At 53.8% G+C, this 27,207-nt stretch overlaps 2 protein-coding genes and 1 pseudogene across 3 annotated transcripts; 1 reads left to right on the forward strand and 2 right to left on the reverse strand.

Annotated features, from left to right (window-relative positions):
- Window positions 1-27,207, reverse strand: part of LOC128783030 (zinc finger protein 850-like) — a 281,788-nt pseudogene that overhangs the window by 104,897 nt on the left and 149,684 nt on the right.
- Window positions 13,580-19,156, forward strand: LOC128783075 (U1 small nuclear ribonucleoprotein A-like). Of its 2 annotated transcripts, XM_053933686.1 has the most exons (4): window positions 13,678-13,719; window positions 14,269-14,397; window positions 17,052-17,137; window positions 18,015-19,156. In XM_053933686.1, the coding sequence occupies exons 2-4, from the start codon at window positions 14,335-14,337 to the stop codon at window positions 18,169-18,171; spliced, it is 306 nt and encodes a 101-aa protein (XP_053789661.1). In that variant the 5' UTR covers window positions 13,678-13,719; window positions 14,269-14,334; the 3' UTR covers window positions 18,172-19,156. The 2 variants fall into 2 exon arrangements, with proteins under 2 accessions (XP_053789660.1, XP_053789661.1); XM_053933685.1 differs by lacking the exons at window positions 17,052-17,137; window positions 18,015-19,156 and adding an exon at window positions 14,525-15,656 and having other exon boundaries at window positions 13,580-13,719.
- LOC128783070 (zinc finger protein 397-like) lies at window positions 24,012-25,738 on the reverse strand. The gene has a single exon (XM_053933679.1). It carries the CDS (start codon window positions 24,984-24,986, stop codon window positions 24,321-24,323), a length of 666 nt encoding a protein of 221 aa, XP_053789654.1. The 5' UTR covers window positions 24,987-25,738; the 3' UTR covers window positions 24,012-24,320.

The following is a 27,207-nucleotide window of genomic DNA, read 5'->3' on the forward strand; positions in this document are numbered from 1 at the left end:
TTTTAAAAATTTTTGGGGCCAGATATAAAGTGTCTTTAAATAATTTGTGCTTGGGATAGTGTATCCGAATTTGACCAGGATAGCTGTCTACTGAAATCTGCAAATTTTCATTTGTTTGTAAGAGGAAATCCAATTGGTCCAAATTTAATGGTAAATAGATGCATGCTGGGTCACACCCTGCGAGGGTCCGGAGGCGCTGGCGGGCCTTAATGATTAGTTTAGCCATGAGTTCAGGATATGTTGTTACTGTTTTGGCGGGTTGGTGGGGGAGGAACAGCCACTCGATGATAAGGAGTGGGTCTCTCTGGCTGTCGTCCCACTGGAATAGCAGGGCATGTAAGTTGGGAGACTTACCCAGGATGGCACACTGGATTGGGAGGGACCGCGCGACCCGATGCGCCTGGTGGGACTTGATAGCAGCTGCGACTCTCTCCAAGGCCTCACGGGCATCCGGTGTGAGATGTCGTGGGGATGCCAGGTCGCCGTCGCCTTTCAGCAGGTGGAAAAGTGGCGACAGCTCCTCTGTGGTGAGTCCCAGGAGAGGTCGGATCCAGGTGATGGTACCGCAAAGCTGCTGCAAATCCCGCAGGGTCCGTGGGTCGTCCTTGATGACAAGAGACTGGGGCGCGACGGTCCTTCCCGTAATCAGGAAGCCCAGGTATTTCCAGGGGGACGACAGCTGGATCTTGTCTTCCGCAATTTGAAAGCCTGCATCTTTGATGGCTTTAACTGTTCTGTTCAAGGCTGCTTGTAAATACGTTGAGCTAGCAGCACAAATCAAAATATCATCCATATAGTGAAGGATGATGGCCTCTGGGAAAAGGCGACGAACTGGGGAAAGGACCTGTGCCACAAAGGTTTGGCAGAGCACCAGAGAATTCTTCATTCCCTGGGGCAGAGTGGTCCATTGATACCGTTTGTACGGCTCACCTCGGTTGATAGAGGGAACCGAAAACGCGAACCTGGGAGCATCTCCGGGGTATAACGGGATGTTGAAGAAACAATCCTTGATATCAAGGATTGCGAGCTGCCAATCCCAGGGCAGCATAGAGGGAGAGGGAAGGCCCGGTTGCAAAGGTCCCATATCTTCAATAACATCATTAACCCTGCGTAGGTCTTGGAGCAGGCGCCACCTGTCTTTGCCGGGTTTTTTAATAACAAAGACAGGTGTGTTCCAGGGGCTGGTGGAAGGTATTAAATGCCCCAGGCGCACCTGCTCCTCTACTAGTTCGTTGAGCGCATTAAGTTTTTCGATTGGCAAGGGCCACTGGTCCACCCACACTGGTGTATCAGTTTTCCAATTAAGCGGTGGGGAGGTGCGCTCCGCAGTGGCCCAGACTAAAAATCCCACGCAGGGCTAGGGATGTCGAGACGGGCACCCCATTGGGACAACACGTCCCTGCCTAATAATTTGATATTAGATGCAACCACAAAAGGCCGAATTGTGGCAACCTGGCCCTCCGGCCCCTCTACACACACGAGGTGTTTACTGCGTCGGGAATTGACGGCTCCTCCCACGCCGGAGATTGTGCCACAAGGGGACACTAACTCCCAGTCGCGCGGCCACTCTGCCTGAGGGACGATGGTAACGTCCGCACCGGTGTCTGCCATCAGGTCCAACGAAATGTTTTTCCCCTGAAAGACAAAAGTAGTTTTAATAATTGGTCTTTGTCTGCTAACGTTCTGAATGAAGAAAGCAGAAGGGTCTTGATCCATAGGAAAGTCTGATATAATGTTGCAGCCAGTGTCATTGAAGTGCATATGTGAGATGTAGCCAGTGTCCTTGTAGTGCATATGTAAGATGTAGCACAGAGCTAAAGGAGACCCTCTCGGCAGAGAGAACGGAGGATGATGGCACACCACGGAGACGTTGAGCTCTGCCCCTGGCTCGAAGTAGACGACCTCCGGGATGATGGTGAGGTCGTCCGGCGTGCTGATGGAGTCCCCGATGAACAGCACTGTGACGGGGTGGTCACAGTATGGTGGCGGCAGGAATCCTACCGGGACACGGACCAAGTCCTCATCCGGAAACATAATGTGCATGGAACTCCGGAGGACTTGGCGGCGGGCACTGTTCAGTTGTTGAGTCCGTCTGAGGAGTCGGAGCCCGTCCTCCTGGCTGCGGATGTCCGGAGAAATGTGCCGTTGGGGCAGTGGTTCTCCGGGAGTGATGGCAGCACAGGGCGTTGGGACGGGCCATTTGTTGTCGTAGCGCGGCCCCTCAGCGCGCTCCGCCTCCCGTTTCCCGGCCGATGATAACGAGGATTCCTGTAAGGTGGTCTCGGGGAGGGGTTATACTGAGGGTAGGACCTCTCTGGTGGCCAGTGTGGGCAATTGGCTTGTATATGGCCCAGCTGGCCGCAGCCGAAGCAGCGCGTGTTCATGAGGTCCACCATTGCCTCCCCCACACCCCTGCTCACCGCAAACGCCACAGTCTGCTCCATCGATGCCGCTTTTGTGCATGCCTCGACCATCTTGGCGATGGTCGGCTCCGGATCCTGGGGGAGAGCTCGCAGGATCTTCTTTGTCTCCGGGTTGGCGTTGGTCAAGGCCATCTTGCGCAGCAGTTCTTCTCGAGCCTCGACGTTCTCAATCTGCCGGTCTATAGCCTCCTTTAACCTGTCAATATACTTAATAAAAGTCTCATCAGGGCCCTGGAGGATGGATGTGAAGTTCTGGAGAGGGGTGGTTCCATCAGGTATTTTTAGTAGGGCCTCCTTCCCAGCTTCTCGGATGTCATTTAGCAGGTTGTCGGGAAGGAGGATCTGATCTTCTGGTTTACTAAATTCCCCTTCCCCTGCCAGCGCCTCCAGGCCCTCGGCGCCATCTCCCAGCACCTCCTTAAGGTCGTATTTGGTTAGAATAGGTTTTAATAGCTTTTTCCAATGTATTTCCCACAGAAGAAATTCTGTGGGGGACAGCAGAGCCTTTGCTATATATCGAATGTCATGCTGCACCAAAGTATGTCCAGTAAACGTAAGGTCCAATATGTTTTTAAAGAACGGGGAATTTCTCCCATAGTCCTTGGCTGCCTTCCTCAATTCCTTCACCTCCGTATATGGCAGCTGTTCCCACCGCGGTTCCTTCCCCCTCTTAAGCCTAACCGGTGCCACGATTGGGCCTAGATCCCTGGCGAGATCTAGGTCCCCATCCCTAATTGCCTTGGCCCTTATCTGGGCCCAGCCCTCCCCTGGCTTGGTTGTTGGCCGGGGGTCGTCACTGTCCTCATCCTCTTCTGAAGATGAGGCAGGACAGGCTAGGGCTCGAAGCCTCTCCCTTGCCGGTGGGTCCTGGTTATGAGAGACCCTGCAGGCCAAGATGGCCTGCTTCCGGCAAGGCCTACTTCCGGTTCCGGTAGCGTGGGAACCGGAAGTGGCAGGAGAGGGGGCGTGGCCTGACCCACCCACTGGGGCATGGCCTGACCCACCCACTGGGGCGTGGCCTGACCCACCCACTGGGGCGTGGCCTTCTGGTAGGCCTGTCCCACCCACCAGGGGCCCGCCCAGGGGTGTGGCTAGGGAGGCAGGGTGGGAGGGTCCCGACGTCACCGAGATCGACGCATGATGGGGGGCGGGACCCGACGCGGGGGCGGCAACCGACGAAGGGGGCGGAGATGGTAAAGTGGCGGGAACCGGAGGGATTGAGGAGGAGGAGGCGCCATTTTGTGTCTCAGGGCGATCGGCCACGAGGCTGCCGCCATTTTGAGGTATTATTAAAACAGAACTGGAACTGGGAGTAAAACTGGGGTTGGGGGCATGAGGATCGAGGGAATGGATAGGGCTCGTGCTGGGGTGGCCAGTCCCAGCACAAGAGAAGGACAGAGTGGAACGGGAGGCAGCAGGGAGACGGTGGCAACCCTGTGCCTTATTTTGGCAGGATCTATCTCCCGATCCACCCTTAGGGGAAATGGGGTTAGGAGCGAGGGGGGCGGAATAAGGGGTAGGAAAACTGGGACCCGAACTTTCCCCTTTTTGTTTAACTAAATTAAAAATAATATCATAAATAGGAAAAAATCTCCCGACCCTAAAATTCCCAGAAACTTGTAAATCATAAATATAACGCCCAACTTTTCCCCAGAATGAAATAGAAAGAACATCCTCAGTAGAGGCATCTGGAAAATGATCAAAAATGAAAATAACAAAAGATTTAAGGACCCGCTTATTAAAAGAAACATTCCCCAACTGAAGGGTAGCTTTAACTTGGCAATAAAAGTCTCGTCTTGCAGGGGAGAGGCGGTTACCCATCTCCTCACTGCAGAAGAGAATCCCCACCCGAGCAAAGGAGAAAAGGAAAAGATAAGAGCCTGCGTCGGCTGCTCTCCTCGGGCAGCTGCACTCACCCAACTACGACGCGGCGAAAGAAAAGGCTGAGGCGGGGTAGTGGAGCTCTGCTGGTGTCGTGGAATCCGGGGCTTCCCTTGAAGCTGCAGGATCGGATGTCCACGACTTGTCAGCAGATCCAGGAGATAGGAGTCTTCTTAAAACAGAAGAACAGCTACTCCTGGGATTGGCGGCGAACGGCGCTTGTAGTCCCACAGCGCAGGGTCACAGATCCTCACGCGGCAGGAGACGCTCGTCGGAAACCGGGGCAGCGATCACCGTGTTCGCGGCGCCAATTGTGTAAAATTAGGTCCTCCGGGGGTTCCCTGGGTTCCCAGCCAGTCCGGGGAGTGATCCTCGGCTGACCGGTCCGCAGGGAGGGGTAGATGTAACCCGGAAAGCTCCACCAAATAAAGACGAGACGTCTCCCGAGCAGCAGGATCCGAGAAGTTTATTGCAAGGAGCAGCAACCTCCCGAAGTAAAAGCTGACTTCGGGAGCCCAGCACCCGGGCGGGACCGAGAATATAAGGGCAGAGGGATAGGAGTGGCTAGGGCACAAACCAACCAATGGGTAAAGGGTAGAGGGGAGGAGACGGGATGGGGTGACATGTAATGAACCAATCGGGATACAGGAGAGGAGTGGCATTCTAACAGGGTCCAATGGGATTAACAGAAGAGAAGAACTTTCTAGAACTGGGGAGTGTGTTAAGCTTTGACAGACAGCCTCAACTGGGGAGGGAAACAGCATGTGATTGACAACTTTTGCTATATTGAAGTTGCCTCCCAAGGGAGGGCGGGGACCCCTCCCACAGAGGATCGTCCAGATTCTGCTGGAAGCTGGTTTTTGGAGAATGCACATTCCTGAGTAAAACCAGATTTTAAGCCCTCTCTACCTGGTCACCCACAAAAAGAATGATATTCACTGGGGCCCTGTTGGAGATGTCAGCGAACCCAATGGGAAGAATGATGATGTCTAACTCCATTTCAGAAGGCTGAATGATTTCTTTATTATAATTATGTTATAATACATTATTATGCTATATAAAAGAGGATATGAAATACTACATGCTACTTTCTCTAACTATCATATCTCACTCCTCACAACTCGTGACCCTGTTCTCCAGATTCCAGACACAAGTGGATGCGATTGGCCATCAGGCCCAAACAATCCACCATGGTCCAACCAAGCGCTCACTCTGGGTAAAAAATTCTCCAAACACATTCCACAAGAGAAAAACAAGGAGCAGAAATAGAAATTGTTTTCTCTTTCATTTCTCTCTGTGCATCTCAATAAAAAATCCTGAGAGAGAGAGAAATGTGCTTGCCACATGTCACCGTTTTAGTATAAATTAAAAAAAATAAAAAAAAAAAACTGCATCTGCAATTCTTCTGCAGGGTCCTGCAAAAGAGAGCAAACACATCTCAAGAGGTCCCCTTATCAATTTGCTAGTTATCAATCAAAAGCCAAATCAAATGCTGATGTGGAATGTTCAACGAGATCCTTTACCTGCAAACCATCTATCAAATCTCTAAAACAAAACTTACAACATAAAAACCCAAACAACAATTAAAAGAATGCTCAGATTTCAAAGTCCAAACAACTGATTCTCAGGAGAAGGTGTCCATTGATTGGAAACGTTGATCTTGACATCCTCAAAAGTCCTTCTCAATGCTGAAACAGAGAACTGCTGAATCCTGAAACAAAACAACTGAAGAAAGTCCAAACAACAATTAAAAACCCATAAACGAAAACCAAATGTGACATCATATAATCATCTAATACCAAGACACTGAATGTCATCCCAGAGACTGCAACAACTGATAAAACCAACTCTGGGCTGATTGTCAACCATGCAAACATACCTTTTTTGTGCAAAAACCATCACCAAATTAAAAAAAAACCTGAAAAAAATCTCTAAAATGCCATGGCCAAAACTCTTAAATCAACCACTTTTTTCTTGTTTTTTGTCTTTTCGACCACCTCTATTTAATTAATCTTAAATCTAATTTTTTTTTTTTTTTTTTTTTTTTTTTTTTTTTTTTTTTTTTTTAAATCTCGGAATCAGAATGCCCAGCAAGTAGCAGGCTTTAAGACCCTGCGCAGCTGGCGGCCCCGGTCCATGCGGGCGGAGCCAAGATCCCAAACCCGGCCGTGGGGCACACGGGGCCCTCCGGCCGTGGGGCTGGACCAATCGGTCCCAGCCCGACCGGCGGGGCGGGATCTTCATCTTCACAGCCCGCCCCCACCACGCGGCCAGTGTCACGGCAAGTCTTCCAGCATTGTGTTCATGCCGCACCGCGCCTGGCCGTGGCCGCAGCCACAGCCTCTCAGGACGCGTTTGCCCCCGCTCCTCTAACGAGGGCATGACACAAGAACTGCCCCAGGCTCAGCAGAGAAGGTGTTTTTCCCAGAGAAATGTTGATTCTCAGGACCTGCGGCACGGTTGGGCCGGCACGCAGCTCTCTGACCCCTGGCCGCAGCACCCCCACGCTCTCCGGGCACAATGCCAGCGGCAGCATTCCCGGAACTCATCCCCCCTGCCCCCCAAACGGGAGCGGGAGGGGCGAGGGGCCTCGAGCTCCGGCGAGAATCCCCCACCCAAGCAAGAATTGGACCAAGAAAAACACTGTTCCCCAGAAAGGCACTAAACTTGATAACTTTCACTTTCGCGGCAGCTGCAAGGAGCTGCCGAGGAGCGCCAGTAGCAGAGAACAGGCTGGGAGGGGACCCCGGGCTGATTGGAGACGGCGGGGTCCGCTCCAACGCGGCCCCAGGCTGCTGCTGCTCGCTGCTGTTGCTGTTGGCAGCGCCTGGCGACCCGGCGAAAGCCGCGGGAGGCGGCGGGGCAGCCGGGACCAGCGGGGCCGGCGCGGGGGCCGCTGCGGGCGGCGAGGCGCGCATCACAGCCGATGTCGGCGGCGGAGCCGGCGCGGGGAGGTCCTCGGCCGGCGCCGCAGGCTGGGGGTCTTCTGTATCCTCACAGCTCGCATCGGGAACAGGCTCCGAGCCGGCGAGCGGGACCACCGGCGCGGCGGAACCGACCGCTGTGGAGGGATCGGCCGCTGGCGCAGGGGGCGCAGCCGCCGCCGCGGGAGCGATGACGGGCGGTGCCGGAGGCGCGGCTGACAACTCCGAGGCAGGGGCCGGCGCGGGAGCCGGCGCAGGCGGCGTCTCCGCCCCTGCCGAGGTGGCTTCAGGCTGGCTCTCGGCGGCGGGTGTGTCTCCCAGCTCCGAATGGGCAGGAGGAGGAGGAGGCACGGCTGCAGGCGGGGAAACCGGCGGGCGGAGCGGCGTCTCCGCCTCCGCCGGGAGCGGCTCCGCACCCTCCGAAGGGACGTGGAGGCGGGGCTCACACGATGCACGAGGAGGAGGAGGAGGAGGTGGAGGAAGCTCCCTCTGCGGAGAAGAAAACTTCTGAGCCACGGGCAAAGGCTCTGCCCCTCCCTTTTCGCGGGGGGGCACCTGCAGTAAAGACTGGATTATCGGAAAAGGGGTCCATTTCTGGACTATCGGAAGAAGCTCTAATTAAACTTTCATGTATCGAAACGCCCAGAGATCTCGCATGATGCTTTGCCTAATGAGGAAATACAGGGATCTCCAAGCCTCTGTATTCAGGGAAAAAGCCAGATCCCCGAAAAAAACACGACTGTCTGCATATTCAAGAAACTCCAAAAAATCATCATCAGGGATAGAAATTCCATTGACCCGAGCCAAATCTCTCCAGATGGCAAGTACAGGGCCATGTACACAAGAAAAACCAATGTCGAAATCTGCAGACATCTCTTCCCAAGGTTAAAGTCCACCCCAGATCAAGGTAGTACTATTATCAGAAAATCAGTACCTTTCAAAGGAAGGCAGAGGCGTCCAGTTATGGCAAACTGCTCGGGGCTGCACCTCGTCCTATAGAGAGGGTTCCCACGGGGTCTTACCTCCTCTATCCCTCGCAGGAACGTCGGACATGCCTTTTCAAGAGGGTTCACCTCCTTTCCCGTGTTAAATCACGGCTGTGGACCGATCCAGGTCCTGGTTCTTCATCCAACGTTCGGGGTCACCACTTGTTGTAGATGTCGGCGAACCCAATGGGAAGAATGATGATGTCTAACTCCATTTCAGAAGGCTGAATGATTTCTTTACTATAATTATGTTATAATACCTTAATATGCTATATAAAAGAGGATACTAAATACTACATGCTACTTTCTCTAACTATCATATCTCACTCCTCACAACTCGTGACCCTGTTCTCCAGAGTCCAGACACAGGTGGATGCGATTGGCCATCAGGCCCAAACAATCCACCATGGTCCAACCAAGCGCTCACTCTGGGTAAACAATTCTCCAAACACATTCCACAAGAGAAAAACAAGAAGCAGAAATAGAAATTGTTTTCTCTTTCATTTCTCTCTGTGCACCTCAATAAAAAATCCTGAGAGAGAGAGAAATGTGCTTGCCACAGGGCCCTGAACAGCAACAAGCCTTTGCCCAGATCAAGCAGGAGATCGCTCATGCAGTCGCCCTTGGCCCAGTCAGGACTGGACCAGAGGTGAGGAATGTGCTCTACTCTGCAGCCAGGAACAATGGCTTGTCCTGGAGCCTTTGGCAGAAGGTGCCTGCGGAGACTCGAGGCCGACCACTGGGATTCTGGATCCAAAGCTACAGAAGGTCTGAAGCCAAGTACACTCCCACAGAGAAGGGAATCTTGGCCACCTATGAAGGAGTTCAAGCTGCCTTGGGGGTGATTGGCACAGAAGCACAACTCCTCCTGGCACCCCGACTGCCGGTGCTGGAGTGGATGTTTCAAGGAAAGGTTCCCACATCCTGCCACGCCACCGACACCACACGGAGCAAGTGGATTGCTCGCATCACACAGCGCACCCGTACTGGAAACCTGAATCACCCTGGGATTTTGGAAATACAAACTGGACAGAAGGTGAAAACTTTGGTCTCACTGATAAAGTGGAGCAGGAACAAGTGGCATGGGCTGAAGAACTTCCACCATACAAACATCTACCAGCAGAGGAAACACGCTACGCTCTTTTCACGGACGGTTCCTGTCGCATCGTAGGGATGAACCAGAAGTGGAAAGCAGCCGTATGGAGCCCCACACGACAGGCTGCACAAGCTACTGAGGAGAAGGTGGATCAAGTCAACTTGCTGAACTCAAGGCCGTTCAGCTGGCCCTGGGCATTGCTGAAAGAGAGAAGTGACCAAAGCTCTGCCTTTATACCAATTCATGGATGGTAGCCAATGCTCTGTGGGGCTGCCTGGAAAGGAGGAAAAAGGCCAACTGGCAGCTTAGAGGAAAACCAGTCTGGAATGCTGATGAGTGGAAAGACATTGCCTCTCAGATTGAGAAGGTACCTGTGGAAGTCTGCCATGTAGATGCCAATGTCCGCAAGAGTCGGGCTAATGAGGAGCACCGAAACAACGAGCAGGTAGATCAGGCTGCAAAGACAGAAGTGTCAAAGATAGACTTGGATTGGCATCACAAGGGGCAGTTGTTCCTGGCTCGATGGCTCATGATGCCTCAGGTCATCAGGGCAGAGATGCCACCTATAAGTGGGCATGAGACCGAGGGGTGGATCTAAGCATGGAGAGGATTTCTCAGGTTATCCATGACTGTGAGACGTGTGCTGTGATCAAGTAGGCCAAGCGGGTGAAGCCCCTGTGTTATGGTGGGCGGGGGTCCAAGTACAAGTATGGGGAGGCCTGGCAGATTGACCACATCACACTGCCCCAGACACGCCAAGGCAAGCGCTACGTGCTCACCATGGTAGAAGCCACCACGGGATGCTTGGAGACCTCCCCTGTGCCTCACAGCACTGCCCCAACACCATCCTGGGCCTGGAAAAGCAAGTCCTGGGGAGGCATGGCACCCCTGAGAGGACTGAGTCAGACAAGGGGACTCATTTCAAGAGCGGCATTGCCAACACCTGGGCTAGAGAACATGGCATCGAGTGGGTGCACTGAGACCCGCACTGGGGGTGCTCTGGGACCGAGACTGAGACCGAGGTCGGCATCGGGACCAGGATTGCTCCAAGACCAGTGCTGGGACCTGTACCTGGATTGCTCTGGGATCTCTGAGTTCACTCTGGGGAGCTTTGGCTGCACCCCAGAGCAGCACTGGGACTGGGAGGGACTGGGAGTGACAGGGAGGGAGCCCTGGGCAGCGTGGGACCACCTCCGTTCACAACGTTCAGTGCAGTCATCCCGGTCCAAATGATCCCAGTTTGTATGATCCCAGTCTCTATGGTGCTGATCCACATGGTCCCAGTCTGTGCACCCCCAGTCTGTAGGATCCCAGTCTGCATGATCCCAGTCCCCATGATCCCAGTCCACATGATCCCAGTCTCTATGGTCCTGCATGGCACACACTCCAAGCGTCTGGAATTCCAGTTCCCAGTAGGGAAATATGTTCCTGCCCTTGAAGGCAAAGCTCTTAAGAAGGGGCCAAAAGCCAAGTGCAGCAAGATCCTACAGTGACATTTCATTGCCAGCCTTCCTAACTTCACCCATGGTTGTTGCAGCTCCTGCACTGGGAATTAAATCAGGGCAGGGTCTTTGGTGGCAGCTGCCCTGGCTCAAGGGAGACACAGAGAGAGAAAGAGAGCAGGCAAAGAGAGGCAGGAGAGAAAGGAGGACACAAACACAATCAGCTGAGAAGGTGGCACTCTGCAAACAGAACTGCAACGGACTGAAAATGAACGGGACAGAAATCAGTAACTCTGAAAGTTTTATTCACTATCAAATACATCCCAGCCACCCAGCTCCACACAATCCCCATCCCACCGCTCCAAACTGGGATCCCACTTCTCCCAATCTCCTTCCAACCCCATCTCAACCTGGCGGCTGTGGAAACAAGTGAGTTTGGTGTAGGATTGAGTTTTTTTGAGTTGGGAACAAGCCATTTTGACGAGGGATTGAGCCCATATGAATTAAAATTCAGTTGTTTTCAGTGGGATTGAGTTGTTTTGAGGTGACCCTCTTGGCTTTGGGAGGGCAAAGAGATGGAGTACACTGCCCAAAATACCTCCAGAACCCACATCTATCCTCCAGAATATTGTCCCCAGCATAGATCACAGGGAATGTGGGTCACCAGGGCTGTGCCCAGCGTGGGTCCTGCAGTGGGGGATGGAGCTGCAGCAGCGCACGAAGCTCTTCCCGCACTCGGGGCACTCACAGGGCTTCCCTTACCGGTGCCTCCATTGGTGTTGGGTCAAGTTAGAACGCTGTGAGAAGCTCTTCCCACACTGGGGACACTCGTAGGGCCTCTCCCCGGTGTGGATGCGCCAGTGGCGGATGAGGTAGGAGTTCCTCCTGAATCCCTTCCCACAGTCGGGGCAGCAGAAGGGCCTTTCCTCTGTGTGAACCCAATAGTGCTTGAGGAGATCAGAGCTGGTCTTAAACCTCTTCCCACACTCAGAACACTCGTAGGGCCTCTCCCCAGTGTGGATCATCTGGTGCACGACCAGGTTGGAGCTCTGGCTGAAGTTCTTCCCACACTCCCCACACTCGTAGGGCCTCTCCCCAGTGTGGATCCTCTGGTGCCTGCTCAGCTGGGAGCTGTACCTGAAGCTCTTCCCACACTCCAAGCACTTGTGGGGCTTCTCCCCATCCTGGAGCTGCTCATGGACCACCAGCTCCGAGTTCTGGCTCCATCTCTGGCCGCCTCCCCGGCCCAGGCTGGGTCTTTCCTCCTCAGATCCCCGTGATCTGCGTTTGCAGCCCCTCCTCGTGTGGCATCTCCGGGGCTTTTCCCCCCCGTTGGGTTCCTGCACCGTGGAGCTGCTCAAAACGGCCTCTTCCACGAGGTTCTGCCGCGGGGATTTGTCCTCCCTGCTCTCCATCCTCAGCTCCTGCTCTGGGGGAGGAAGGACAAGGAGAGGGTCTTCCTCTTCTTTGCAGCCTGCCCCCCCAATCTCCTCAAAGTCCCCCAGAAATGCCCCAAACCCCTGTTGTGCCCCCTCCCCGAAACCCCCAGACCCCGGTTCAGGGTGGGCCTGGGACTCCTCGGGACCCCCAAATCTCCCCCAGGACCCCTCCAGGAACCCCAAACCCCCCTGAGCCCCCCAAGGTTGGCCCAGGACCCCCTGGGAGCCCCCAGACCCCAATCAGGCCCAGCCCAGGATGTCCCCTGGGACCCCCCAGGCCCTTCCCAAGACCGCACCCAGGACCTTTCCAGGACCCTCCAGACCCCTCCCCAAACCAACCCGGGACCCCCCAGCCCCTCCCCAGATCCCCCAGGGCCTTTCCCCAAAACCCCCCCAGACCCTCTCCCAGAACCACTCCAGCCCCCCCAAAGGCCCTCCCAAAAACCTCCAAAACCTCCCAGGACGCCCCCAGGACCCCCCAAACCGCTCCCCAAACTCCCCGCAGAGCCTCCCACGCCCCCCAGGACCCCCTGTGCGGACCCCCCTCCCCCAGCTGTCCCGGCCCCTCAGCAGCTCCCGGAGCCTCCGTCCTCTCCCAGCGCCTCCCCCGCTCTCTCCAGCGCCTCCCGCAGGACCCGCCCGAGCCCGGGGCGGGCCCGGGGCCGCCGGGGGAGGGGCCGCCGCTTCCGCCGCGCCTCTGATTGGCTGGAGCGGGCGGGGGAGGCGGGCGCTGCTGAGGGGAGCCGCGCGGTGATTGGTTGATTGGGCACGGGGCGCGGCGCTATTGGCTGGAGGAGCCGGCGCGCGCGGCGGAGGCGGGAGATTGTGAGGGGAGAGCGGCTGAGGAGGGAGCTGAGGTGGGGCCGGGGGAAAGTGGGGGGGGGTTTGGGGCGGGTCTGAGGTGGGTCTGGGGAGGTGTGAGGAGAAATTGGGGATTTTGGGTGGGTTGACGGGAAATAGGGCGGTGTGCGGTGGGTTTGGGGGGAATGAGGGGGTCTGAGGGAGCTTTGGTGGGTCTGCGGGGGCTTTAGGGAATTTTGGGTGGAGGTTAAGAGAGTCTGGAGCGTTCTCAGGTGTGTTTAGGAGGATCTAAAGGGAATTGGGGGGTCTGAGGGGATTTTGAGGGAGTTGTGAGAGGAACTGGGGGATCTGGGGGTTCTGAGTTGGGTCTGAAGCGAATTTGGGGGAGTCTGAAGGGATTTCATAGGGTTTAGGTAGGGTTTGGGGGTCTGAGGGAGATTTAGGAGAGTCTTGTGGGATCTGGGGGGTCTCAGGTGGGTCTGAGGTCAATTCTGGGGGCACTGGGGCTGTATGAGGGTAATTGGGGGGGTTAGGTGGGTCTGGGGTGGATTTGGGGCTCTGGGGGAACCTGAAGGGGGGTGCCAGGGGCTGAAGGGGTCGCAGCCCCCCCAGACGCCCCCAAAGCCCCCCTGTCCCCACAGAGGGGTCCCGGCCATGGTGGTGCAGGACCCCCGGCCCAAGCCCAGCATCTCCATCAACAACCTGAACGAGGAGATCAAGAAGGACGGTGGGGGGGGGCTGGGGGGTCCTGGGGGATCTGAGAGCGTTCCTGGGTGTCCCCAGGCGCTCAGGCTGTCCCCTGGGTGTCCCCAGAGCTGGAGCAGTGTCTGTCCCCATTGTCACCTGTCCCTGTGCCAAGTGTCCCTCTGTCCCCTGTGTCCCCAGAGCTGGAGCTGTTCCTGTTGCCACTGTCACCTGTGCGTGTGTCCTCTGTGTCTCCAGAGCTGGAGTAGTGTCTGTCTCTGTTGTCACCTGTCCTTGTCCCCAGAGCTGGAGCAGTGTCTGTCTCTGTTGTCACCTGTCCTTGTCCCCAGAGCTGGAGCAGTGTCTGTCTCTGTTGTCACCTGTCCTTGTCCCCAGAGCTGGAGCAGTGTCTGTCCCCTCGCTCTGTCCCCTGTGTGTCCCCAGAGCTGGAGCTGTCCCTGTGCCCGTTGTCCCCATTGTTGCCAGAGCTGAAGGAGTTCCTGTCCCTGCTGTCCCTGTCCTTGTCCCCATTGTCACGGTGTCCCCAGAGCTGGAGAAGTCCCTTTGCGCCATTTTCTCGCGCTTTGGGCAGATTTTGGACGTTTTGGTGTGGCGCAGTCTCCGCGTGCGGGGCCAGGCCTTCGTCACCTCCAAGGAGATGAGCAGCGGCACCAACGCCCTGCGCTCCATGCAGGGCTTCCCCTTCTACGGCCAACCCGTGGTGAGACAGAGACTGGGGCAATTCTGACATTTGGGGAAAGAACTGGAATTCTGGGGGAAACCGCCAAACTCTGGCCTCAAATATCCCCAAATCCAACTTGGAATCCCTCCAAATTCACCCTGAACAGCCCAAAGCTTCCCCTGCTATGACAAGCCCATGGTGAGAGAGAAATGCTGGGGGAAAATCCTGGAATTCTGGGAAAAAGTCCTGAGGAAAAGAACCATATCCAACCAGGAATCCCCCAAAAATCCCATCAGGAACCCCTGAAATCGAATTGGGAGCACCCCCAAAATCCAACCAGGAACCCCCAAAGCTTCCCCTTCTATGACAAGCCCATGGTGAAAGAGAAATCTGTGGAGAAATCCTGGAATTTTTTTTTTTTTTAATTATTGAAATTCTGGGAAAAACCCCAAAATCTTGGGGAAAAACCCCAAATCCAGCCTCAAGTATCCCTAAAATCCACCCTACAACCCCCCAAAGCTTCCCCTTCTGGGACAAATCCACAATGAGTGCAGAATCCTGGGGAAAATACCCAAATTTGGGGAAAAATCGTGAAACTGGGGGAAAAAAGCCCAAAATTCATTTGGGAACCCACCCAAAACCCCGTGGGAAATACCCAACCCTGAAATCCGGGGAAGAAATGGAAATCCAGCCAGAAATCCACCCCCAATTCCCTGGGAACGACCCCAAGTCCCTGTTGGGACCTCCCCAGTTGCTCTGAATTCTCCCAAAATCCTTCTGAAATTCCCTAAATTCCTTCTAGGACTTTCCAAAATCCCTCAAAAACTACTCTAATTGCTGTTGGAACTGCCCCAAATCCGATCTGGAGCCTCCCCAAATCCCTCAGAACCCCTGAAAATCTCTCAGAAAACCCCAAAATCCCTCTTGGAACTGCCCCAAATCCCAGAGAATTCCCCCAAAGCCCTCAGAAAGCCCCAAATCCTGCCCAGATCCCCTCTGAATTCCCCCAAACCCCTCAGAAAGCCCCAAATCCCCTCTAGGACCTCGCCCAGATCCCCCCAAAATCCTCGGGAACGACCCCAAAACCCCCTGAGCCGCCCCCAAATCCCCCTGGACTGATCCCAAATCCCCTCTGGAAGCAGCCCACAGTCCCCTGGCACCGGCCCAAATCCCCTGTGGAACCTCCCCGAATCCCTTGGGCAGCCCCAAATCCCCGAGAAGCCCTGGGCAGCCCTGGGCAAAGCCCCAGGTGCCTGTGGGCAGTGCCCGCAGTCCCTGCTGGAGATGCCCCGGGTGCCCCGCAGTGCCCGGTGCCCGATGCCGGGATGTGCCGGCCCAGCGGATCCAGCGCGCCCCGACGGGCTCGGCCATCCCGGCCAAGGGAAGGGAACGTTCGTGGGGCGGGAGCGGGAGCGGGAGCGCCACCGGGACAAACGCAGAGCCAAGGGGGGAGAGGCCCCGGCCCCAAACAGAGCGGGGCCGCAGCGCAGGGATGGTTTGGGGATTGTTCTGCTGGGATTTTGGGCACTCGGAGGGATCTTGGTGGGGTTTTTGGGGTGGGTTCCGTGAGGTTTTGTTGGGGTTTGGTGGGATTTTGAGGGAAGTTTTTGTGGGGATTTTTTGGCTGGATTTCCTTGGACATTGGGTGGGATGTGAAGGGACTTGGGGGGCATTTTTGTGGGGATTTGAGAGGGGTTTGGTGGGATTTTGGTGCGGATTTTTTGAGTGGATTTGGGGTGGATTTTGTGGGTTTAGGAGGGCTTTTGGGGAATTTTTGGTGGGATATTTTGGGTGATTTGGAGGAATTTTTTGTGTGGATTTTGTGCAATTGGTGGATTTTGGGGGGATTTCTATGTAGATGTTTCTGTGTGGATTCTGTGGGATTTTCATGGGGATTTAGTGGGACTTTTGAGGGATTTTTCTGTGGGATTTAGGGGGATTTCAGGGGGATTTTATGGGGATTTTGAGGGATTTGTGTGGGCTTTGGGGTGATTTTTGTGGAGGTTTTTGCTGTGAACTTTGTGGGCTTTTGGGTGGAATTTTTGTGGGTTTTTGGTGGGATTTTGAGGGAATTTTATGAGGACTTTTGGGTGGATTTTTGGGTGAGTTCCGTGGGATATTGGGGCAATTCTATGGTGGATTTAGGGGTGCTTTTTGTGGAATTTTTGTGGGGATTTAGCTGGGATTTTAGGTGGATTTTGTGGGATATTTTGAGGATTTTTTTTCTGGACTTTTTGTGGGGATTTGTTGAGATTTTGGTGGGATCTTTTGTGAGGTTTTTGAGGAGATTTTTATTGGATTTTGGTGTGTTTTTTTGGGTTTTTTTAAGTGAGATTTTTGTGGGGTTTTTTTGAATTATGGTGGGGTATTGGTGGGATTTTTGTAGGTTTTTTGGGATTTTGGTGGGAGTTTTGTGTTTTTTCTTAGGATTTTGGTGGGATTTTGGGCTGATTTCTGTGGGTTTTTTTTAGATTTTGGGCTGATTTCTGTGGGTTTTATTTTTTCTTTTTTTTTTTTTTTTGGTGGGATTTTGGTGGGGTTTCTGTGGGTTTTTTTCTCAGGATTTTGGTGGGATTTTGGGCAGATTTTTTGGTGTGTATCCAGAGTGACTTTGGGCAGATTTTGGGCCTGGTTGGGGCAGATTTGGGGCAGCTTTGGGGCTGATTTTGGGGTTTTTCTCCCATTTCCCCCAGGTGTGGAAAGCCCCGAAGCACATCCTGTTCCTGCCCGAGCTCCCTGAGCAGCCCCAGGAGCTGATGCTCTCCGTGCTCCTCAGCCAGTGAGATCTGGGGCAGTCCCGGCATTCCGGGGATTCCGGGGATTGCGGCTGGGCTTTGGGGCATTGGGGGATTTTGGGGCTTGGGGGGCTGAGAGGGGTGAGGGGGGCTTGGGGCTGGATTTTATTGGAAAATATCGGGACTTTGGGGCGAAATGTCTGGGTTTTTAGGGGGAATTTCTAGATGTATTGGGGAAAATACCAGGATTTGGCAGGGAGGAAATTCTGGATTTTTTGGGGAGGAAATTTCTGGGGTTTTGGTGGGGAATTTCTGGATTTTTTGGGGGGTGAATTTCTGGATTTTTTAGGGGAAAAATTCAGAATTTTTGGTGGCGGACTTCTGGATTTTTTGGGGAGGGATTTCTGGATATTTTTGAGGGGGAATTTTGGGAGTTTTGGAGGAATGTTTCTGGGTTTTTAGGGTGTAATTTCTGCATTTTTGGGAACGTTTCTGTATTTTTTTTTTTGGAACATTTCTGGATAGGGATTGGAATTGGTTTTGGATTTTTTAGGGAGGGATGTTTCTGGATTTTCTGGGGAAAGTTCCTCATTTTTTGGGAAAGTACCAGGATTTTTTGGCAGAACATTTCTGGATTTCTTTGGGGAACATTTCTGAATTTTGGGGGGAATGTTTCAGGATTTTTTTTTTTTTTTTTTTGAGAGCATTTCTGAATTTGGGGAGAACATTCCCAAGTTTCTGGTGGCGCATTCCCAGGTTTTTTGTGGAACATTCCCGGGTGTCTGGGGAAGGTTCCCGGGTGTCTGGGGAAGGTTCCCAGGTGTCTGGGGAAGGTTCCCGGGTTTTTTGTGGAACATTCCCGGGTGTCTGGGGGAAGGTTCCCGGGTGTTTCGGGCTCTCCTGACCCCGTTCCCATCCCAGGTTCCCGGGTTCAGGAGCTGCGCTGCTGCCCGGGCGCCGCGACATCGCCTTGCTGGGGTTGGACACCGAGGTGCAGGCGGGCGCCGCCCGCGAGGCCCTGCAGGGCTTCAGCATCACCCAGAGCAACGCCATGGAGATCTCCTTCGCCAAAAAGTGACCCCAAACACCCCAAACCCCACCAAAACACCCCCAAACCCAAAACAAACGGGCCTGAAATACCCCAAAATCCTGAAAAACTGCCTCACACCCGCCCCTAAATACCCCAAAACTGCCCCAAACCACCCTGAAATCCCTCCAAACCACCCCAAAATCCCATAGAAACACCCTGAAATCCCTCCAAACCACCCCAAAATCCCATAGAAACACCCTGAAATCCCTCCAAACCGCCCCAAAATCCCATAGAAACACCCTGAAATCCCTCCAAACCACCCCAAAATCCCATAGAAACACCCTGCAATCCCTACAAACCACCCCAAAATCCCATAGAAATACATGAATTGCCATAAAACTGCTCCCAAATCCTATAGAAACACTCAAAAATCACTCAACACCACCCTGAAACACCCTAAATCCCATAAAACTGCACCCAAATCCCATAGATCTGCCCCCAATTCCCATAGAAATTCTCCAAAATCCCAGAAAACTGCCCCAAACATGGTCCTGACCCTTCCCCACGCACCACCACTCCCCCAGGTAAGTTCAGTTCAGACCAAATCCTCTCTTTTTAAACCTAATTTTTCCTTTTTTTTTTAATCTCAAATCCTCCTTTTTTCAACCCCAAAATCTCTTCTCATCCCTAATGTCCTTTTTTTTTCCCATCCCAAAATCTCCGTTTTCCACCCCAGTTCCCCACCCCAAATCCTTCCCTGTCCACCCTAAATCCCCTTTTCCCACCCAGAATCTTTCCCCATCCTGAATCCCCCAATTCCCACCCCAATCCCTCTTTTTTTTCCCAGTGTTGGACCCAGGGTCTCTCTGCAGACATCGCACCTGGAGCTGCCCCAAATAAACCCAAATAACCCCAAACAAACCCCAAACAAACCCAAATAACCCCAAACAAACCCCAAATAACCCCAGACAAACCCAAATAACCCCAAACAAACCTCACTGTGCCCCCCAGGGCTGGAATGGGTTTAGGGGTGGGTTGGGGATTGGGGGGGTCATGACCCCAAACTTTGGGGATTGGGGGGGTTTGATCCTAAAATTTGGGATTTGGGGGTTTGTGACCCCAGGATTTGGGGTTTGGGAGTTTTGTCCCCAGGATTTGGAGCTCAGGGGGTTTGACCCCCAAACTTTGGGATCAGGGCGGTTGGGTGCCCCAGGTGTTTCAAACCCCAGGATATGAGGTCAGGGGATTTTGACCCCAAAGATTGGGAATTGGGGGAATTGACGCCAGGATTTGGGGGTATTTAACCCCAAAAATGGGGGGGATTTGGGGTGATTCTGGTTTTGACTCCAGAATTTGGGATTTCGGGGGTTTTGATCCCAAACTGTGGGGCTTAAGGGTGTTTGGCACCTCGGGATTTGGGATTTGCAGGTGTTTCACCCCACAATTTGGCAATTGGGGGTGTTTGACAATCCCAGAGTTTGGGATTTGGGAGTTTTTTACCCCGGGAGTTGGGGATTGGGGGTTTAAAGCCCAAACTTTGGGGGCTGGGGGTTTTTGACACCTCAGGACTTGGGATTTGGGGGTATTTGACCCCAGGCTTTGGGAACTGGGGGTGTTACAAACCCCAAATGTTTCAAACCCCAGGATTTGGGGTCAGGGGGATTTAACCCCAACCTTTGGGAACTGGGGAGTGTTTGACACCCCAGGATCTGGGATTTGAGGGCTTTGATCCTAAAATTTCGGGTTTGGGGCGGGGGGGGAGAGATTGACATCCCAGAGTTTGGGTTTGGAGGTGTTTGAACCCGCAGGATTTGGGATCGGGGGGAGGTGACCCCAGGATTTGGGGTGTGTGACCCCTAGGATGTTTGACCCCCGGGTTTGGGGTCGAGGTTGGGATCGGAGCCATTCCCTGGAAAGAGCGGCGGGATCGAGAATGGGAACGGGATCGGGGAGAGACCCTGACCCAATCCCGGACCCCAATCCCAGGGAGAGAGCCCGCCCCAGTCCCGGAATGGACCCATGCCCACAGTCCCGGACCCCTCCCCAATCCCAGCCCCTCCCCAGTCCCAGACCCCTCCCCAGCCGCTGAACGGACCCTCCCTCAATCCCAGCCCGCCCCGATCCGGACCGGAGCCATCCCCGGAGCCTCGCCCATTCCCGGACCGGACCCTTCAATCCCTTTTTGGGGCGGCTCCTGCCGCTTCCAGCCCGTTTTTGGGGGTTCCGAAGGGCTCCGGGGACCCTCCCCATTTTGGGGGTGTCGGGGTGGCCCCAGGGCCGCCCCGAGGGCCGAGGGGGGATGGAAACCCCCAAAGCCGAGGGGCTCCTGGGGGTGCCCAGTTCCTCCCGTCCCCACCCCAAAACAGATCCTGGCCAATCAGAGCGCGCGGCGCTGATGACGATCCAGTTGCCGGGTAGAAACTCGGCGCACTGGCCCCGCCCGGCGATTTCCAGCCAATCAGCGCCCGGGTCGGCTCTGACTCATCAGTTGCCAGGCAGAGCCCAGCGCCTCTCACAGCGCTAGCCAATCAGAGACCGCGCGGGGCCATTTCCAGCCAATCAGAGCGTTTGCCGCTGATGACTCCTCAGTTGCCAGGCGGACCCGCAGCGCCCAGCGCTCCCCGGGAGCGGAATTTGGGGAGGGGGGAGGTGACCCTGGGGATGGGGATGGGGCGTGCGGGGGCAGCTGGGGCCGCACTGGTGGCACTGGTGGTGCTGGGAGCCCCCCCGGCCGCGGGGGGAGCGGGGGGCGCGGTGAGAAGGGGGGCGGGGACCCCAAATTAAACCAAAGGGGGGTCGGGACCCCCACACGGAGCAGGAGGGGCCTGGAACCCCCAAAACCAAACACGGGGGAGGGGAGTGGGGATTGGGGGAACGATGGGGAAGGGGCGGGAGAGCGGGGAAAGAGGGGGATGGGACCCCCAAACAGGATCAAGCCAACTTGCGGTGGCCACCTCTATATGTGGATGGTAGCCAAAGGTAGCCAGTGGTAGCCAATGCTTTTTCCCAGTCCATGTGATCCCAGGCTGTGCAATCCCAGTCCATCTGGTCCCACTCCATATAATCCCAACCCAGTTTATCCCAGTCTGTATCGTCCTGATCTGTATGGTCCCATTCCAAATGGTCCCAGCCCATATTGGATCCCGGTCCAGGTGATCCCAGTCATTGCAATCCCAGCCCATATTTGATCCCAGCCCATATTGGATCCCGGTCCAGGTGATCCCAGTCTGTGCAATCCCAGCCCATATTTGATCCCAGCCCATATTTGATCCCGGTCCAGGTGATCCCAGTCTGTGCAATCCCAGCCCATATTTGATCCCAGACCATATTGGATCCCGGTCTGTGTGGTCCTGCACACACTCCCAGGGTCTGGAATTCCAGTTCCCAGCCAGGAAAAAATGTTCCTGCCCTTCAACTTCCCTCCTATCCTCTCAACAAATTATAATAAAATTATAAATAATAAATTATAATTCAAATTAAATAAATTGCAATAAAAATGAAATGTAATCATTTCAACTCTTACTTACAGTACTCCAATAATGATTCGACCCAAAACAACAATAACTATTACTATGACATTACCAATAAATATAAATAAACACATTATATACCAAGAAATACCTTTTGAAAGTTTGAACTCAGTAACTCATAGACTTTAGATAAAAAATATCGAAAAAAACTAACATACAATCTAACACACCTTATAAAACAATTCATATTACAAATATACTAAACACAAAATCAAACACCACTATAATTTCCCATACATTTTAATCAAACAATAAAGCTTTAATAACACCCTTAAGTACTCTAATAAAATTAAAATTATTTTTAAAAAAATTAATTGCAGATGGGTGGTTGTATTTGGATATTGGCTTTTGGGTTGTTTGGGTTAGATGATTTTTAAAAAGGGATTTTTATAGGAACTTAATCAGCTGAGAAGGTGGCACTGCAAACAGAACTGACTGAAAATGAAGGGGACAGAAATCAGTAAGTCTGAAAGTTTTATTTGCCATCCAATACATCCCACCCAGCCAGCCCCACACAATCCCCATCCCACCACCCCAAACTGGGATCCCACTTCTCCCAATCTCCTCCCAACCCCATCTCACCCTGGCAGCTGTGGAATCGAGTGAGCTTTGTGTGGGATTGAGTTTTTTTCAGGTGGGAACGAGCAATTTGAGGTGGGATTGAGCCTTTATGGGTTAAAATTCAGTTGTTTCAGTGGGATTGAGTGGTTTTGAGGTGACAGATCCACCCCTCTTGGCTTCTGAAATGCAAAGAGAAGGAGAATACTGCCCAAAATCCCCCCAGAACACACAAATCCTCCAGAACTGTTGCAGCTGAGTTCATGGTGTCCAGGGAGGGTGCAGCTGCCGCTGCCAGGAACAAACGAGACGGGTCTTGGTTTCACAACGCTCCAGAATCCATTTCTTACCCCCGAGAGACAGGGCAAAGGCAGGGCCGTGGGGTTTGTACAGGGTATCCCAGGGGTGGAGTAAGGGTTTGGGGCAAGGGAGGAGTTATCAGCAACACAAGAAGGGTGAGACCAAACTCCTGCCTCTTAGCAACAGGGGCACTCCACACAGAACGTACTGGAAGGAACTGGGAGTGACTGGGTACATGCTGGAGGGAACTGGGGTACACTGGGAAATACTGGTAGTGACTGGAATGAAAGTGAGGGTGAAATAGAGCAACTGGAACCATGTGGAGCACAACTGGTTCATACTGGCAGTGACTGGGAGCACACTGGGCTCATATTTGGATTATACTGGGAGTGACTGGACTCATACTGGCAGTATCTGAGAGCAACTGGGAACACACCCTGCACATTATCCCCCATACTGGGGGTGACTGGGAGCAACTGGGAGCATACTGGGACTGACTGGATAGATCTAGGAAGCAACTGGAACCATGCTGGAGGTAGCTGGGACCATACTGGGAGTGACTGAAAGTAACTGGGATTATACTGGGACCATACTGGGAGTGACTAGGATGATGCCAGGGGCAACTGGGAGAACTGAGAACACACTGGATGAAAGTGGGAGGAACTGGGAGCAAATGGGATCTTGCTGGGAGGAAATTGCATCACCATAGGGAATGACTGGGAGGGACTGAGCTCATACTGGCAGTGACTGGGCTCATACTGGGAGCAGCCACTCCGGGCCCCGGGACCCCCGATGTCCCCCCGAGGGCCCTCTGCGGCTCAGCTTTGGAGCCCTGCCAGCTCCAAACATCCCCCCAAAAAACCCCAAACCCAGGAACCCCCCGGCATATTTGGGCTGAGCTCCCCCTCCCCGGGCACCTGCGGGATGGGGGGCGATGCTCCCGGGGCTGCGGCGACTTCAGGCAGCGCCAGGGCCCCGCGATTCCTTCTCTGCTCTTCTCCGGCTGCTCCTCGCTGCCGCTGCGCCTCTTCTCCCCTCCCTCCTCCTCCTGCCCCGTTCCCGAAGGCCGAACCGTGAGGGGAAAGGGGGCGAGGAAAGAGCGGGAACCGTGAGGGGAAAGGGGGCGAGGAAAGGGCGGGAACCGTGAGGGGAAAGGGGCGAGGAAAGGGCGGGAACCGTGAGGGGAAAGGGGCGAGGAAAGGGCGGGAACCGTGAGGGGAAAGGGGGCGAGGAAAGGGCGGGAACCGTGAGGGGAAAGGGGCGGGGCCAGGCCAAAGCCAGGAACTGTGAGGGGACGCTCTGTGAGGCGGCGCTCTGCAGACAGAACTGCCACGGACTGAAAATGAACGGCAAAGAAATCAGTAAGTCTGAAGGTTTTATTTGCTATCAAATAGATCCCAGCCACGCAGCCCCACAGAATCCCCATCCCACCCCTCCAAATTGAGATCCCACTTCTCCCAGCTCCTCCCAACCCCATCTCACTCTGGAGGCTCTGGAATCGAGAGAGTTTGGCAAGGGATTGAGGTTTTTGAGGTGAGAACAAACAATTTGAGGTGGGATTGTGTTTTATGGCTTAAAATACAGTTGTTTTCAGTAGCATGTGAGTGGTTTTGAGGTGAAAGATGGATCCCTCTTGGCTTTTGGAGTGCAGAGGGATGGAGAAGAGAAAAAAATTAAGGTCAACACAAAAGGAAAAGCAGCCAGCTGTGTTCCCAACATGGATGACAGGGAATGTGGGTGACCAGGGCTGTGCCCAGTGTGGGTCCTGTAGTGGGGGATGGAGTTTTGCTCTTCTCACACTCGGGGCACTCACAGGGCTTCCCTTACCGGTGCCTCCGTTGGTGTTGGGCCCAGGTAGAGCTCTGTGAGAAGCTCTTCCCACACTGGGGACACTTGTAGGGCCTCTCCCCGGAGAGGAGAGCAGGTGATGAGGTGGGAGTTCCTCCTGAATCCCTTCCCGCAGTCAGGGCAGCAGAAGGGCCTCTCCTCTGTGTGAACCCAATAGTGCTTGAGGAGATTGGAGCTGGTCTTAAACCTCTTCCCACACTTGGAACACTCGTAGGGCCTCTCCCCAGTGTGGATTTTCTGGTGGCTGAAAAGGTTGGAGCTCTGGCTGAAGCTTGTCCCACACTCCCCACACTCGCAGGGCCTCTCCTCATTGTGGGTCCTCTGGTGCCTGCTCAGCTGGGAGCTGTACCTGAAGCTCTTCCCACACTCTGAGCACTTGTGGGGCTTCTCCCCATCCTGGAGCTGCTCAGGGACCACCAGCTCCGAGCTCTGGCTCCATCTCCGGCCGCCTCCCCAGCCCAGGGTGGGTCTTTCCTCCTCAGATCCCCGTGATCTGCCTTTGCAGCCCCTCCTCGTGCAGCATCTCTGGGGCTTTTCCTCCCCGTTGGATTCCTGCACCGTGGAGCCGCTCAAAACGGCCTCTTCCACGAGGTTCTGCCGTGGGGATTTGTCCTCCCTGCTCTCCATCCTGAGCTCCTGTTCTGGGCTGCTCAGGGATGGGTTTGGCCCGTGTCCCTCGAAGCAGCGACTGCCCAAGCAGCTGTGCTGGCCCCGGGCTCTCCTCCCGGCCTGCTGGGCTTTGTTGGGTGGCACAGCCTGTGCCAAGGGGCGGCAAGGGGCCTGCAGGCCCCAGCTCTGGGGGAAACAGAGAACGTCCTGGCCGTATCCACCGTGCTGCCAGCTCGGCAGCGCAGCACAGCACGGGCTCACGCTCCCCACTGCTCCCACAGACGTTATCACTGAAACAAGAATATTTGCCCCCGGATCCAGTGCGCCTCCCAAGAATTGTCTGCCCCCAGGATGTGCGCAGGTCCTGCATGATAGGCACGGTGGTGACACTGTTCACCGTGCCCCTCGTGCTGATCGGCTGCTATCTTGGCATTCGGAAGCTGTACCAGAGCAGACGGTCAGTTGTTGATTTTTCTCCACAGCTTTCTTGTAACTCTGCTCATAGCATTGGTAGCCTGACTCGTAGTCATGCTGCACTGGAGCTGTGGCCAGTCCGTGGTTGTCCAAAGAACTCTGCTGAGGGCTCTGCTGCTGCCCAGTGCTTTCATTGGCCTCTTCATTGCTGGGCCTTGTCCTGGGGGGCCCGCTGGGGTTGCAGCCAGTGCTGGCTCCCACTGAGGCTGCCAGGCCAAGAGCAGCCCCGGGGGCACAGGGCAGAGGCAGAGCAAGTTCTCAACAGTATTTGGGCCACACAGCTCAGGACAGGACAGTGCTTAATTTAGTAGCTCATGTAAAGTTTCATGGTGACAGTGATGTTACCAGACAAGCAAATTTGCTCCAGTTCAGTGTTCAAACAAATCAGACCTGATGAAGGTTTGGCTTTGGCCTTGAGGCTTTGCTCTTTGTGTGAGCCCTGTTCTGGATTGATGCCCACTGAGTCTTGGAGCTTGTTTTGGGTGAAGGCTGATCCCGGCCCTGACCCTTGGCAGTTCTGGGCACAAAGGGACCGCCCAGGCTGCACTGCACGTGACTGGGCTTCAGGGCTCCATTAGCAAAGGGCTTTGAGAAGTTTAAATTACTGTATTCTTACTCTTTGGTTTTCTTTATGGAATTCCTTCCCTTTTTTTAAACTTAGTTTAAAAAACTTAATTAAAAAAAAAATTATTTTCCAGTGCTTTTTCCAGTTATTTGATATAGTGAATGATGGCATAATTTCCCCATGGCTGAATTATAAAACAGTAAGTACTATAAAATGGAATAATTTTTACACTCTTATGTCTTTCACAGACTCATGAAACTTATGTTGGTTTGATGTGACCTACAGAAGAGTTTTGCTCTGCTTTTAATTCCAACAGGCAGCAGAGCTGGAACCTGTTGAGAAGAGTCTCTTCACTTCATAGCTAAAGCAAACTGCCAGTGTTCTTTTTTTCCAGCTCTGGGCAGGAAGATAAAAATCTATCAGCAGAAAATACTCGAGTGAAGTAACTGATATAAATTAGGGATTTGGTCTGTTTGCTCCCTAAGCCCTGAGTTCCTCAGAGCTGCAGCTCCCTGCTCTCTCTGCAGACAGAGGCTGGCTGTGGATGACAGTCACGTGTCTGGCCTGGTGCACACCAGGTGCACACACGAGCTGAGGGATCATCCCTGCACGCCCCATCCTGGAAGAACCGAGGTCATTGATGAATCTGACACGGTTTTATGGCATGGCAGCAAAAGAAGGCAAAAGAAAGGCTACAATTGGTACCATTCCAACCCCTTGACATTTTGCCGTGTGTAATGGAGATAGGAACTACAAGTTTCCTATTCATGCACAATTTGCTGTCTGAGAGCACTCCGTTCTCAAAGTCACAGGGGCTTGCAGGTCTGTGTCTGAGATGACTTTAAAAACAAAAACAACCTTTATGTGCAACACCTGTGTATCAAAACTTCACACAAAGAGCAAAGCCTCAAGGCCAAAGCCAAACCTTCATCAGGTTGGATTTGTTTGAACACTGAACTGGAGCAAATACAAATCACAAGCTGATTTCTGCTGTTAAATGGATGAAAAAAACCCAAAAAGCAAAAGTAAAACCGTGACCAAATCAAACAGGCAAACACAACAACCACCAAGAAAACAAGAAAACCAACACAAACATCCCCACAAATCCAGAAAAAGATAAAAATCAGGTGAAGGAGGCAGAGATCCAAGAGCGACAAATGGGCAGAGAAACTACAGGAAGGACGGTTCATAAAAAAGGAG

The sequence above is a fragment of the Vidua chalybeata genome, unplaced genomic scaffold (genome assembly GCF_026979565.1).
Source record: "Vidua chalybeata isolate OUT-0048 unplaced genomic scaffold, bVidCha1 merged haplotype W_reject_10, whole genome shotgun sequence".
Classification (NCBI taxonomy): domain Eukaryota; kingdom Metazoa; phylum Chordata; class Aves; order Passeriformes; family Viduidae; genus Vidua; species Vidua chalybeata.